Genomic DNA, 15,075 nt, shown 5'->3' on the forward strand with positions numbered 1-15,075 from the left:
ATGACATCTCCAAAGAATTCAAAAGTGTCTGTCTCGTCGTGCCTTTGTGTTAAAAATTGAGTATGCAGAGTGTGTTAAATGATGCCGACCTCCTTGCAGGTACCAGGGACCCCAGGCAGGCTGTTGCAGTCCCTCAGGGTGAATTTGATCTCAATGTAGACCCGCTGTGCTCCTTCTCGGCTGATGTGGCGTGTCCTCAGCCAGTTATTCTGATTGGCCTCCATCACATTACACACCTGATAGGTTCTCATCGGGGTGTTCCTCTCATCCATCACGCTGATCTCCTCCCACTGAGAGACAAAGGAGATAGAAAGACAAAGGAAAAAGTTGTGAATATTAGATGAAACATGTACGCGTACTGGAATACCTTTACTTTCGTGTCTTCACCACAATTTCGGAATGGTCAATATCATTTTAAAACACATAGTAACAGATAAGTAGGGTGTGTGACTATTATATTATTTCCGTGACACAGTTGTTTGAAATAATTCTGATTATTTCACATAACCGTCTCATTTCACCTCAATTAACCCTTTCATGCATAGTGGTCACTACAGTGGACAGCTATTGTACAGCTGTTCTCTTATTGTATTTTCATGGATTTAGTTTTAGTTCCATATCAGCCAACACAATGGAAGCTTATGCATCATCTCATACACTGCCATTCATCCCAGTACTGTAACTTTGCTGTTTTTGATAAACCTGACCTGTAGTAACATGTTTGAGTGTGAATCAGGCGGCTGTTATTGCTGTTAGACTGTCATTAACATTATTTTTTTTTTTTTTTTTGCATATAATCTCCATAAAGTATGTTAAAATGTGACAAAACATCAGATTAAAAACATTTAAGAAATTATGTCATAGTTTTCACACAGAGTATCAGTAAATACATATTTCTTTGCATCAAAAATTAACCCTTTCATGCATACTGGTCACCACAGTAGACAGCTATTCTACAGCTGTTCTCTTGTATATTCATGGATTTTGTTGTTCTTTTCGTTGTTTTTTTTGTTTGTTTGTTTTATTTTACACATATCTTTATTAAAGTTTTAAGACACTATATATCTTTTCTGACATGAATTGGTAACATTATGTAGATCTCTCCTCAGCATAAACCCCCAGAATCACAAGCCCTCCCCATAGTTTTCACACAATTTATCAGTAAATACATGTTTCTGTGTGTCAAAAATTAAACGTGTGGTGTCCAGCTGAGTGGACATTTTTGCAACTTCATGAAAAATAGGTTCATAAGATTTTTTTTTTCATTATTATTATTTTTTTAATGTTTTTTTTTTTTTTTTTTTAATTTTTAATTTTTTTTGTTATTTTTATTTAATTCTTTAATTTATTTATTTTCAGAAGAACATTTTCAATTGCCTTGTTTTTTTCATGCCTAAAGAGGAATAAAAACACTCAGGAAAACATTTTGATTGATTATTTACAAGGGCTCTTTTAACCCATAAAGACAGTGGTACTTTTGTGGCAGCTCCCAAATTATTTTTTTCTCTCCATTTAACCTTTCTTAAGTGATTTGTCACCATTTATTACATTATCCTTTTTTTTTTTTTTTGGTGTTTTTTTTTTTTTTTACCATTTTTCAGTGTAAAACATGTATTTTCCTATATTTAATTCACTGATCATGTAGATATTCATAAAAACTCACAATAAATTCAAAGGTTATTATATCATAGAAAGCTTAAGAAAAAGTGACTTTTTCAGCAAAATATATCATTAACTGAATATAAAAACAACCACCTACAACCTCTGCCATTTATCAAACTCCATGGGTTTTAATGGTGAATCAATGTTGCAGCAGATAACGGTGTTTCCACGCTCACTTCAGAGCCTCTGAACGTCCAAATGGGTCATATGTGATGACCATGAAAAGATGACAAGCTGCATTTTACCTTAATTATTTACATGTATTGATAGGATTAGTGGATCAATAGTTGTTAATCATTTTAGATCAGTAGATTTTCGGTTGGTTTTGGTTCCCAGTAGCTGTTTGAATCTTTGAGGGTTAATTACATCATCTTGTTGCACTCCATTCCTCTAATCATGAGTTAAATGGATCACTAAACAAAAATATAATTCATTTGTCTTTTTTTTTCCCTTTCTGTCTAGAGTTTGCATGTTCTCTTTGTGTCTCCCTGGGTTCTCCAGCTTCTTCTCACCATCCAAAGACATGCACGTTAATGGGTTAATCGGTCATTCTAAGTCAAATGTAGGTGTGAATGTTTGTTCATCTGTATGTATTGACCCTGTGATGAACTGACGACACGTTCAGGGTGTCCCCCGCCTTCACCTACTGGTAGCTGGGATAGGCTCCAGCAGCCCTGTGACCTTATTGAGGACTAAGCAGTTGGGAAAATGAAAGATGAACAAATGAATGAACGTCTTTGTCATTTGTCATTTGTCATACTGTATGTCTATAAATGGCACTTCCTTTCTCGAACTATTATTGTGCCACTGATGGAATCACCTTAGCACACCTACACGTAGCTCGATTTGGCACGTTTTGGAATCAGCACGTTGCACGTTTATCAGAACAGCTGATCGTCATAGCAACACACATAAACTTTCATCAGATTGTCTTCAGCTCAACCGCAGCACCAGGATTGACTTCTAACTCTAAATTAGAATTCCTTTTCCTTTTTTTTCCAAGTAAGAAAAGTGTTTTGTAGACTTCAAATTTGCTGTCGTTTTATCAGATAGAGACTACTTGGAAATTTGCCCTGACATTTTCAAAGATTTTCTGCTAACTTGGCACATCAGAAGATACTGATAAACATACATATTGATGCAGCAACAATTTGAGGTTAACCCACAATGATTTTACATCATGTTTAGCATCACTTTGGCTCACTTAAACCTCAGTGAAGGTTGAAAAGCAGCATTACTCTGATACTAAAGAGATGACAAAGTTAAGGGGGTAGAAAATATTTTAAACTGCAATTTTTTTGTATGACAATCCATCATCATCTCAAATTTCGATGTTGTGACAGCAGTAAGAAAGAGAGGGGAAGAAAATATACTCGATTGAGAAGTTAGGAAAGTGATATAGCAGAGAAGTAAAGGAAGTGAAGGGGCAGAAAATGCATGAGAGGATTGAAAAAATGCAATGAAAGAAAAAAGGAAACAGGAAAAGTGAGGGCTGCTGAGGACTGTTTGCACTGACTGGAAAATCCATTCAACTAAAGCATAAATTTCAAATCAAAGACCGAGACTCAACCCTCCAGCCGGAGTAGAGTTTCATTCAAGAAGCAGAGGGCCAGTTTGACATCAACACAACTCAGCTGTAAGATCATCTGGTTTAATTACTGGTCAATGGACAAAGGAGAGCTCTGACTAGTGACTACTCATGAGAAACTGGGCTCTGGTTCAATGAAGTTTGCTTCAGTGCAAACCAATCCTATCCTGCATGTTCTGTTTTCATGTCTGAGTGATTATGAGTGATGATCTGTGTCCAGATGACTGAAGGACTGTCTTTGTCTCTGCTGCACGTGCGCATTGAGTGAGTATATTTTTGTAAAGGGAATGCGTTATTTAGCACTTAAGAGGTAGGAGTGTGTGTATAAGTGTGTATGCAAGAGAGACAGAGAGAAAGAAGTAGAGAGCGAGTGAGAAGGAGTAGGTAGGACAGAGCTACTTTGTCTCCCGTCATCTGCTACCATCTGTTTCCACTTCTGACTAAGGCAGTAATTGAGAACACTTCTCGCATGAGCAGGAAAACATTTCTATCTGCACACACATAGACACACACACATACACACATATACGCAGATATACCATAGACACACACACAGAAAGCATATTTCTATTCCTTAAAGAAAATGAAAATAAACCAATGTGGTTTCAGTGTCTCAAGATATCTGATCCATTCAAGGGGAAGCTAACTGGATTCTCTTGGATACACACTCCAAAGTCTCCACACAGATGTGCACAGACACACACACACACACACACACACACACAACTGGATGAGTCCTCAATTGTGGTTAGGGATGAGAGGACCACCATCTTTGTTCTGAGCTCCTGTCATCATCTTAAGACTGAGACTTTAAGCTCCAGAGTGATGAGCACATATCATCTTACAGAAGTTCAGCCATGCAAATACACGTCCAAATACGGCTCTGAAAACATACATCATACATATATGTGCATCATACACACCTGATGCATACCAAGCCCTACAGGAGTAACTACCTCTCACCCTTACCGATGCAAAAGTAGGTAGATGCGCAGAGATGGAAAGAGAGAAGACAGTCCAACATAAATGCAAACAACTCAGCAAAAAGGCAAAAAGAATCTATGAGACAAGTGGGGTTCAATCTACGTTTGGATTCTTGATGTTAATATGATGCGATGGCCCAACAAACCGGCAAAAGCTTGGTGCATTTCAAAGTCCTGAGCAGAAAAACATACATTCTCACATTGACTTGCATACACTCTCCAGCTCCCTCAAACACTCAGATGCTTTTAATCTCTATAGCGCTCACTGAAAGGTCTACTGTGTATGCTTTGGAGCTTGAACAAAACCAGCTCTCTCTTGATCCTGACCCAACAGTCCTTCAAATACAGAAACAAAGAAATGGGAATAGACGGAGAGGAAGAGGAGGCTGAAGATTGTTTAAGCTGCTGAAGTCAGCTGGGACAAATGTCTCTGACAGCCAATTCAGAGTTTGAAGATTACATATAAAGGACGTATCACTGAAATGCTGCTCGACATTATGTGTACACAACAACTGAGAGTCACTGTGATCAACCGCATGTGATTCAATAAAAAACAAAACAGGAGACAGAGGGACTAAGACAGAGAAAGAGAGAGAAAGAAAAGAAAAGAGAGGAATGAATGTTTGAAAATTACAGGCGCGCCTGGCAGCTAAATAGACCCATCTGTGCAGAGCTGAGACCAGTCGGACATCACAGGACGGTCACACACACCCACCCACACATGCACACACTATACACACACATGCACACCAAACTAAGTCCCCAGGGAGTGGTGATTAAAGCATTTATGGGAATAGTCATTGAGGGATAAAGAGGGCTTTATGATGTCTTTGTTTATTTCTTTGTACGCAGAGTTTGGAGTGGCTGGATTACTGCCACTTCCTGGTGAGCGACTTATTTCCCTTGTTGGCGAGTCTGTTCATTGTCACTTTGCCTGGTGAAAAGCACAGGTGTGTTTATGAACACCAACACAACCTGTTCTTCTGCAGATTTGCTCATGATACACCAGCCCCAAGAGGGAAAATCCTACTGAAAACACATGGCTGAAGAGGTTAAGCCCCCTCTCTTGCTCTCTAAATTTAAGTCGGAATCCACATGTCTATATATGCACACACACACACACACACACATAAACACACACATTAAGTAAAGCAGGGCTGCGTTGGTTCAGTCTGAATACCAATTAGCATTCAGAAAATAACCCTCCTCCCTGAACCCTCAATCACCTCAGCCAATCAGCGTCGAACCTGCCTGATTGCTTTGAAGTGAAGCAGAGACGTCGGATCAGGGTTTAAGTTCAACCATTCACCAGCTCAACATAATATCCCTCCTTTTTGCAATCATCTGATGGGTACACCTACGAGGACATAATTGGCCTAAAAACTTTGGAACACGCTCTGGCTTAGTGACGGGAAGGGGAGGGAGAGAAAACAGAAATGGAAGATGAGGACGGAGTAAAGGGGGAACCATGTGGGCTGAGGAGAGATGCTGTGGGGCCTCCCATTTTCAAACATCATTAGGACGTATCTGTTTTATGTCCCTCACGAGGAACACCCCTGCCTGGTGACAGAAGTGGGTCGCTCCACTCAGTCTCAGGCATATCCGGCCCTGCACGGCTTGGATTAAATGTGACCTCCGAGGGTCAAGTGTGGTTTTACACAAATTCGGGTAGACAGTGGGCTCGGATTGGTGGGAAATGCCTCTTGTTGAGCCAAATCTTCAGTCTTAAAGTTCAAAGGTCAACTAGATAATCCCTCCTTATATGAAACATAAGACCTTGTATCCCTGCCACCTTCCCTTCTCGCTCCTACATCACTCTGTTTCCCTTTTCTCCTCATCAAATGTGATTCACAAAGCATGTCCATGAATACAGCATTAGATCCAAATTAACACATAATCTTATATAGTGGAAAATCTTAATTCACCATTTGATCTCCTTTACTGAAGAAGCATCATACAGATCACATTTGTAGCATTAATGTTGCAGAGCTACAAAGTCTAAGTCTGTTTATAGTGATTCCTTGGAGTCTGTCAGCACAAAAAGTCTACTTTAACCTGCAGGAGCTTGAGTAAAGATGTGCTACCACTGAGGAAATAATGACAAAATGTGGACTTCACATAGCGAGAGACAAACACTATGTGGTTGTAGATGTCCAATATGCAGTAAGTCTGGTTTATGCAGATACAGAAGCAATGATGTGAAACACAACATTAGAGAACTTTTAGGTTATTATGAGAAATGTAAGAATATGTTCTGGTTATTATGAAACTGTAGAGAGAAATTAGACTATAGCAGGCCATTATAGTCTAGATATTCAATGGAAACCCCCGCAGCACAGATGTATGGAGCACAGTTAAGAAAATGTGAACAGAGTTTACTTCGACTATCACGAATCATCATGAACTGAATCCACAACTAGAATAAAAATTAGGGATGCACCAATACCACTTTTTTCCAGACCAAGTACGAGTATGAGTACTTACATTTGAGTACTTGCTGATACCGAGTACCGATACGAGTACTTAATAATCCCATTCCAGTTCTTAGTTCCTTTTGTAAATGTGCTTTATTGTCGTTGTCATTAGTCTGACTGGAACAAAGTGCTGCTACTGACATTTAATGTGTTGGAATGAACGTTTCTCAATTAATCCACCAGGGGGCGCCGCTCTTAATTAACCATACTGGACAAATACCACGAAGAAGAGTAAAGAGACGACAGAAGCAACACTAATGTGATACTAATATTGCAACGTTTTCTCTGATAAGGTTTAACAGCTTAGCTTCAGCAGGTAGAGAAAAGAGAAATAAGTGATAAGTTTCGTTTTCACTTCCGCTGGCGGTGGTCCGCACCGCTCCATACTCCCGGTGGTATTCTCCGTCTGGGTACGCATCCGCCAGTACCTGGAAAACGGATGGAATGTACGCAGAGGACGGACAGAACTCTGCGTCCGTATCTGTCTGTGTCTGTAACGTTACTTGCAGTCAGCGTTACTTTTATCACCGTTATTTATTTTGAAAAATCTCCACACTCTTCACACTCCCCTCACATTATTCCACCGCTGTGTACCTGCTGCACTGAACTGTGAATGTCACACGGCCGTAAGTGGTATTGGTGCATTTGTATCGGATTACTTTTACGAGTACGAATACGAGTACACACACTGAGTATCGGAGCCGATGCCCGATACTGGTATCGGTATCGGTGCATCCCTAATAAAAATGCACTTTCTTGACTAAAACTGTATATATGCCATATTCAACTGTACGAACATACTCACAATTAGTATATTACAAGAAGAAAACAGATGGCAATTTCAAGTTCTATGGCGTAAGAAAAGTCTCCAGACATTTGACATTTATGTATTTTTTGCTATTTTCATAAAGCAAAACTTCAATTAATCAAATAAGTCCAGATGGTTTAAAAAAGGAGAGTTTTAAGAGTCAATTATCTACAAAAAGGCATCATACTAAAGCCTAAGCCCACCAGAGACCCCGTACCATCTGTAACTTACTCACTTTCTCACTTCTGGTTAAAAAAATATTCAGATATTACATCCCAATTCTACATCATCATATGATCATTTGGCCAGATCGCCCAGCCCTAACACATACCTAAGCACCAGCTCCTGTCTCCAGCAGACTAACTCTTATATATTTTGTCTGGCATCGTCTTAGATCTCTGAGGGAACCTGTTTCATTCATAGCACAACAGAGATACATGCACAACCAAGTTCCATCTAAACCAAAGGGCACTGAAAAATGAAAATATTTCTATAAGGAAGAGGTTTCTTACAGCAGAGCTTTCAGTTCTAACAGCAGTTGAGCTGTAAAAATAGTGCCGTGTCACAACTAATTTGTAATTTTTTTTACCGACTGTCTAAATCAGTACACAGCAGATTCTTATTTCTACTCTTTCAGTTCACCTCTAGCAGTTTGCTTGTCATTAGTTAAAGTTTTTTCAAGCATGTCTGCCTTCTAGCTGTTAAAAAGAAGCATGACTTTAATTTCATGGCAAAGTCATAGCTCACTTTGAAAGTCTGCGTGCCTCTATTAGCAGCCGCACAGAAAAAAATAAAAATAAAGAGGAGGAGGATCATGCTTATTTTAGGAAGAAGATAGCATCACTTTCATGTACCGCAAGACCGAATGACTACAACCATGAAAGCAAAGGCTTAACCAGCTTTATTCAATATAACAATTTCCTCAGTCAGATAAAGCAGCTGATAGAGCCGGTTCTTGACCCAACCAAGAGTAAACTCAAACAAACAATGTTTCCTCTAACAAAGTCTCCATGGATACTCTGTGATCTCAGGATTTATTTAACAGACTCATCAAGTCCTGAAATGTCTAGTTTTATTGGTAATGGTACTTAACATTTTATAAAGTTTTCTTTTTTCCAGGTAGAGGCCTGACTACCTGACAGTTAATAAGATATGCAGGACAGTTTATATAGTATACGTATCCGATTCGGGCAAAACTTTACTCTGAGGGTAAACTAACAACATATGTTCCTTTCGATGGCATGCTTAAGCAACCTCAGTGAACCATACTTCCAATAAAAATAACTTGTGTCCTCTTTGGTTTTCAAAATTAGATTGAAGTTCTTAGCTTAGCTCCAGATGGAATACATTTTGTACTTCTGTAAGCGAAGAAAACATAAACAAACACTATACGGCTACACAATCAGACCATTTCAATTACGTGAACTTGATACCCTTGATTGTGAGAAAACAACCTCTCTCAGCTCTGCTTACTTTAGCTCTAACCCTGCTTCTCTGCTGCGCACAACCATGAAACTGCGTGTGGCATGCTGCAATTTAACACACTGATGCTGAATGGCGGAGAGGCAGTGTGGCTCAAGGGGAAATAGAATTAATTCAGTGCATTCAACAGCTTCCTGTGCTAGTTGCTGTGTTGAGTGACATACACAACCCACTCTTAGGTTGTGCAATGAATACTCTGCATCGCTCTCACTCTCTACGCTCTCACCCCCTTCCTGTCCTCTCATGTCTCTGTTGTCATTTTCTGATGCATCGTGGCTGCACTCCAGACTCCCTTGGTCTCTCTACCTGCAAAAGCCTGGTTACACAACCCCCACCACACACACATGCACACATGCAAATAACCCCAACATGCACAGACCATCATCTCTTACGTAAGAATATTTACCCCTACACCCCGTCCCCTCGCTCCATCCCAAAATCGCAACCCGTAATAAATAGAGGCTCCAGTGCCACAGTGATTTCAGCGCAGCGGAAATAATTTGTAAATTCCCCCTGCAGACTCCCGATTTAGCAGGGAGTGCACAACAACCCAGCACTCTCTACAGTAGAACACACACTCCAGTGCTGTCGGAGCCCTGGTTTGTTCCCTGAAAATAAAACATGACAACGCAACTGCTCGTTGTGATCAGATTTATACTTGTAGTGCCAGGGATGATTTTGGTTTGGGTGTTTGTGTGTGTTTGGTTTGTGCTGCATATACTCACCCCCTCATTAGGGTAAGCCTCCCAGCCCAGGTCGGCCAAAGCTGACATGGAGTCCAGCAACGTAACTGTAAGAAGAGGATAGAAAAGAAATACATGAGCATTCACATACTGAAACTAGAAGCACTCGGAGAGCGCAGACCTCCGCCAAGGCTGATCAGTGGCCCCCCCGTGGGCCCCCCCACTCCTGATCACCACCAAAATTTAATAATTTCTTCCTTATCCCATTTCCAGCAAACCCTGAAAATTTCATCCAAATCTGTCCATAACTTTTTGAGTTATGTTGCACACTAATGGACAGACAAACAAACAAACAAACAAACAAACAAACCCTGGCAAAAATATAACCTCCTTGGCAGAGGTAAAAAAGTCTTTAAGTTCACTTTTATTTCTCTGACAGTATTTCTTTCAAGGCTAGTGCAGACATATTGATGCGTTGAACACACTGAATAAACTTCTACAAGTGTCCTTTGTTGTGTTTAAGTACAACAGCAGTGGAATCACCAAGAAGTGGTAAACCTATAATTTCAACTTTAGGATTACTGGTTGTGCTGCAGCTGTGAGGATTCAAGGGGACCAAAAGTCACCAAAAAGGAAGCAACATCAACACAAAAAAGTTGATTTTATTCTCTAAACATTAAACTGATGAAACAACTGAAATAAGCCCTCATATCAGTCCTTGTATATTATTATTTAGTGACTGTGATTTTGCAGTTTCATTCCTCAGGAACAAATGCTAAGGTGAGCTGGTGGATTCCAGTAGTGACAGGTGTTTGGTGATAGGAAAATCCTAAACCATTTCTACCTCATAATAAACATCTATTTTGTATTATTAAGTTCCAAACAGTCTCATTTTTACCAAAATATGGGTAAATACACAGGTTTTGTCTTAACTGTCATGCACAATCCGGTTAAGCCTATGAGCAGACATGTGTTGGTTTGGCTAAATTTCAGCACATTTTGGTCAGAGCTGCTGTCATTCAAAAAAATAAAACAATACAATACAGAAATCTGTTGCTGTTTTGTATCCCAGCTGACCACAGTGACTGTCCGTTAAAGGATCAGTTCACATAATTCACAAAAACATATTAACTGAGAGATGCCATGTACTGCATAAGGTACTGTATGTATCCAAGGTTTCTGCTGTTGTTTCAGTAAAGTTAGTACCTGAAACACTAGCATCCCATTTTTAGTTCTCCTGAGTAAGGTTTAAGGTATAAAAAAACACCTTACCCACACCTATTCCCAATTTTTTTTAAAACTCCAAAGTATATGTCTATATGTTTTAAAATAATTTTACACATTTCTTGAAATATATGGCATATATACCTTCTCTCTTGGGCTATGTGTCCACATTAATAGACTTTTGTTCCAAAAGGCATCACTTTTTTTTGGATTTTAGTACCGACAGCTGCTCTATTCTGGTGTTCTTACGTTCTCACATGGTGCTGACACTGTTTTAGTTTGGAAATAATATGAACAGATAAAAATTAGACTTATAGAATCACTGATGTAGACACTCGCACTTGCTATCTGACTGGCTCATGTACTTTTCTAATTCGTTGCACCCCTTTCACATGAACCTTTTGGGAGGCATAGATGACGTCACCCTTGACTATTGACTGTAAATTCAACAGGAATACTAAATTACAGCCGATTCTATTCTTGCATTTTATCTCCTAGGTACATTCTCAGATGGCGAGTTATTTGAGTAATTTGCGATAATTCCTGTGTCCAGTAGGTTATCTGATCTGTGTTTCTGGTGTTTTAAAATGTTCTGAGATTATTCCTGCAACTTTTTGAAAATGCTCATGTGGATCAAATTCATTTTCATTTCCTGACTGTGTGGCATTCATGTACACGTGGCCATAAAAATACAGTCTGACTTTCGTGTAAGTCGGATAGGATTATAACCACGGTGCTCACAGCTTTGAAAGCAATTGTTTCAAGAGTAAACAGAAACAGTTGTTTCACGTAGTTTAGATAATCTGGAAAATCCTTTTTCTCTTTCTATGAACGCATGACCAAAGAATTAGTTGGTAAATTCATGGCTAGCATTAGTAGTTAAATATGTTCTTCAACAACTTAATCACGCACACAAGCGAACATTTTTTCATTGCATTTCCATTGCAGGTCATCTGGGGCCATGTGCAGCAGTAAAGTGGATTTACTTTTGACTCTGAAATGCACATGTTGTTTCCTGTTGGCGGTAACAGTGTGACAGAGGAAGTGGCAGGAGGATGTAGGGAGGTGAGAATGAAAAGTGAAGAGAGGAAAGATGCCGGTTGACCAAGCAGGAGGCATAATGAAAACCTGCTAAGAATGTGGAAAAAGGTTCTCCACCTGTGTGTGTGTATGTGTGTGTGAGTCATGTTTTAGTGTGCATGCACGTATGTGTGTGCTTGTTGAGGCTTGGCTCAGTCAGGTCGTAATCAAGCCTTCAACATTGCTGACCATCAATATTTAATCAGTATCCATCTGCAGAGACCGCTGCTTCTTTCTTTCTTCTCTCTCAATCACACACACACACACACACACACACACACACACACACACACACACACACACACACACACACACACACACACACACTGTGACTCACCCAGGTTATCCTTCCTCCATCATAACATATCCTTTCAATCCACTCATCAGATCAGACATCTGAATCACTGATTTAACTTCATCACTTTAGAGCGACACACTTTGATATTCTATCCAATTTTTATAAGGTAACAGCACTGACCTGGAAATAAAAACTATTGCAAAGTAAAACATAAACAGAGTTTGTGCTCCTGAATGCAAATGAGACTAATCAATTAACTGAAAGTGGTTGAAAGTGCCTGTTTACAAGCCTCTCCATGTTTCCATACTGCCTGTAGGTATAACAGAGGAACTGTAAAATCGGCCCAGCCTCCTCTTTTTCTATCTTTGCCTCTTCTTTCTTTTCCTCTTACACTCATGCTGTTCATCAGCCCTAACTGAATCCTAGCCGTTCGCCTCAGCTCAGCACACCGTGACAGCGGGGTGGCATGTCATGCTGTATTAGCGTGTGTTTATGTGCACATGCGTGCAACCTGGGTCTACGCTGCGGCATCTGTGTGAGAAAAGCGAGAAAATAATGGTGTAATAAAACAGAGAGAGGCTACAGAGCAGGGTGAAAGAGAATAAAGTGATGGATGATTAAATGAGATGAACAGGAAACAGAGGAGGAGAGGTGCTGAGGAGCAAAAGGTCAGAGGTGTCCAGCCCATGTGTGTATTCACAGAAACTAAAGACCATGCAGACCTCTACTGTTCTCAGTTCACTGGCATTTGAGTGACATACAGAAATGGGACATAATAGCATAATAACGTGTGATTTCAGGATCCAATGGAGAGACTTGCACACATATTTTCATGCATGCCTACAAGCTCTCAACAACATATATGGATATTACTAAATTGTACCAATATGGTCATTTATTCCAGTAATATTCTCTTTAACTGAATTACTATTTACTACTTTTCAAGCCAGGCTCATATCAGATATAACAGAGTATAGTCTTGATAGCTTCAGGTCTTGTTTCAGACAAGGCAGATTTGTTTCATTTGTTTGTGTTTCTAAAAGGGCAACACTGAATGTGGAAGTGAAGTTGCTGCCTAGTTGTTTAAAGAAATAATTGAGCATGTTTATTCACTTCTGCTGCCTGATGTCTGAATGAGGGGTCATTTAGGGCTCTGTAATATATCACATTAAATCAATTAACTTGGGTTTTTCTTGCTGAGAAATGTGAAACATGCTTGAATTGCAAAATCAGGATCATTCCTCTGGAGACATTTCTTGCTCTTGTGCTTTGTTTCTTGTAAATGTAACTGTATATGTGTTTCTTCAGTCCTATATGGTATATAGCTTTAGTAAAGAAAAAGCATTTTTGAATCAGATTTTGTCAGTTCACGTAGCTGCGAAAAAGATCAAAATTGTAAATCATCCATAGCACCAGAAAAAATATCTATATTTAATATTTTAGTCCAATCTCCCAGCTCAAATGTAACTTAACTGGAAGAATTATAAATAAGTTCTGCTAAATGGATGGTATAGGCAGGGCATTTGTAATTCATTTTATCAGATACTGGATCAAAGTATACAGATAATCAGAATCCTAAAAAATGTACCAAGTGTGAAGTTCAGGACAAATGCCAGTACAAATCAGAGTTGTAAGTCAGTTTGTTTAGTTTGTTTTTGTCGATATTTATTACCTCTGTCTGTCAAGTAAAAGAAATCTTCTCTGGAATGTTTCAAGCCTTCTTCACACTATCTCTGAATGAGCACAAATTCAATCAAACATGACAATAAACAACTTTGACTTTAACCCATAAAGACCCAGTGCTACTTTTGTGGCAGTTCCTAAATGATTTTTTCCTATATATATTTTTTTTATACTTTCTCTAATAATCTGGTCAGTATTTTGCAGTCTTAAGTGAAAATCAGGTATTTTTCTACATTTAATTTAATCATGATTGATGTCCATAAAAGCTGAAATTAAAGTCGAGGGTTATTATATCAAAAAGAGAGAAAATGGAGGAAAAAGTGACTTTTTCAACAAAATATATCATTAACTGAACATAAAAACAAGTGTGTCCATCCACTGTTATTGATCAAACTCTATGGGTTTTACCCGGATAATCAATAGTCGCTTTTCCATTGACCCTCAAATTGCGCAAATATAACTTGCACATAAAAATTAACCTAATGGAAAAACGACAATTTCGCCAAAAGTCTCATTTTTCGATTAAAACTTTTTGCGCTGGCAGGAGGTGGTTTTTCAGGTGTCAGGTGAATAAAAAAAAACAGATGTTGACGGACATTACAACAAGTGAAGAAGAAGAAGAAGAAACATGTCACGGTATGTGTGGACACACCAGGAAACTCAATCATTTTTTAATTTAGTACGAGATAGAGGGGTAATGTATAATAATAATGAATATATCTGTAAATCAACAGCATATTTACGTTCAACGCCATGTTTATGGAATGACTTCTCGTGTCATCTTGCGATAATAAATAAACAAATCATTGCATTTGTGATTTAAGGGAAAAACTGACATTACGCACTTCTGTTTTTTCGACATTTAGTAAATATCGGTAAAGTTTTGCGCATATGTCCAATGGAAAAGCCACTACTGTTGTAGAAAATGACAGTGTTTTCACATTCACTACAGAGCCTCTGAACGTCCAAATGGGTCATATCTGATGACCATGAAAAGATGACAAACTGCATTTTAGACCAATTATTTACATACAGTATATTGATAGGATTAGTGGATCAGCAGCTATTTAACATTTTATATCAGTAAATGATTTTGCTCACCAGTGGATG

The 15,075-nt window shown here is 38.9% G+C and overlaps 1 protein-coding gene across 2 annotated transcripts in view; it reads right to left on the reverse strand.

Annotated features, from left to right (window-relative positions):
* The window catches only part of LOC115436924 (ephrin type-A receptor 3-like), a 127,715-nt gene that overhangs the window by 91,738 nt on the left and 20,902 nt on the right, over positions 1–15,075 (reverse strand). For both annotated transcript variants that reach the window (XM_030159928.1, XM_030159927.1), the window contains exons 2-3: positions 9,723–9,787; positions 90–290 (exon numbers count right to left, since the gene is read on the reverse strand). In XM_030159928.1, coding sequence (XP_030015788.1) covers positions 90–290; positions 9,723–9,787 — 266 coding nt within the window. The remainder of the gene's footprint in view (positions 1–89; positions 291–9,722; positions 9,788–15,075) is intronic.

This window comes from Sphaeramia orbicularis, chromosome 17 (genome assembly GCF_902148855.1).
Source record: "Sphaeramia orbicularis chromosome 17, fSphaOr1.1, whole genome shotgun sequence".
In the NCBI taxonomy this organism is placed as follows: Eukaryota; Metazoa; Chordata; class Actinopteri; order Kurtiformes; family Apogonidae; genus Sphaeramia; species Sphaeramia orbicularis.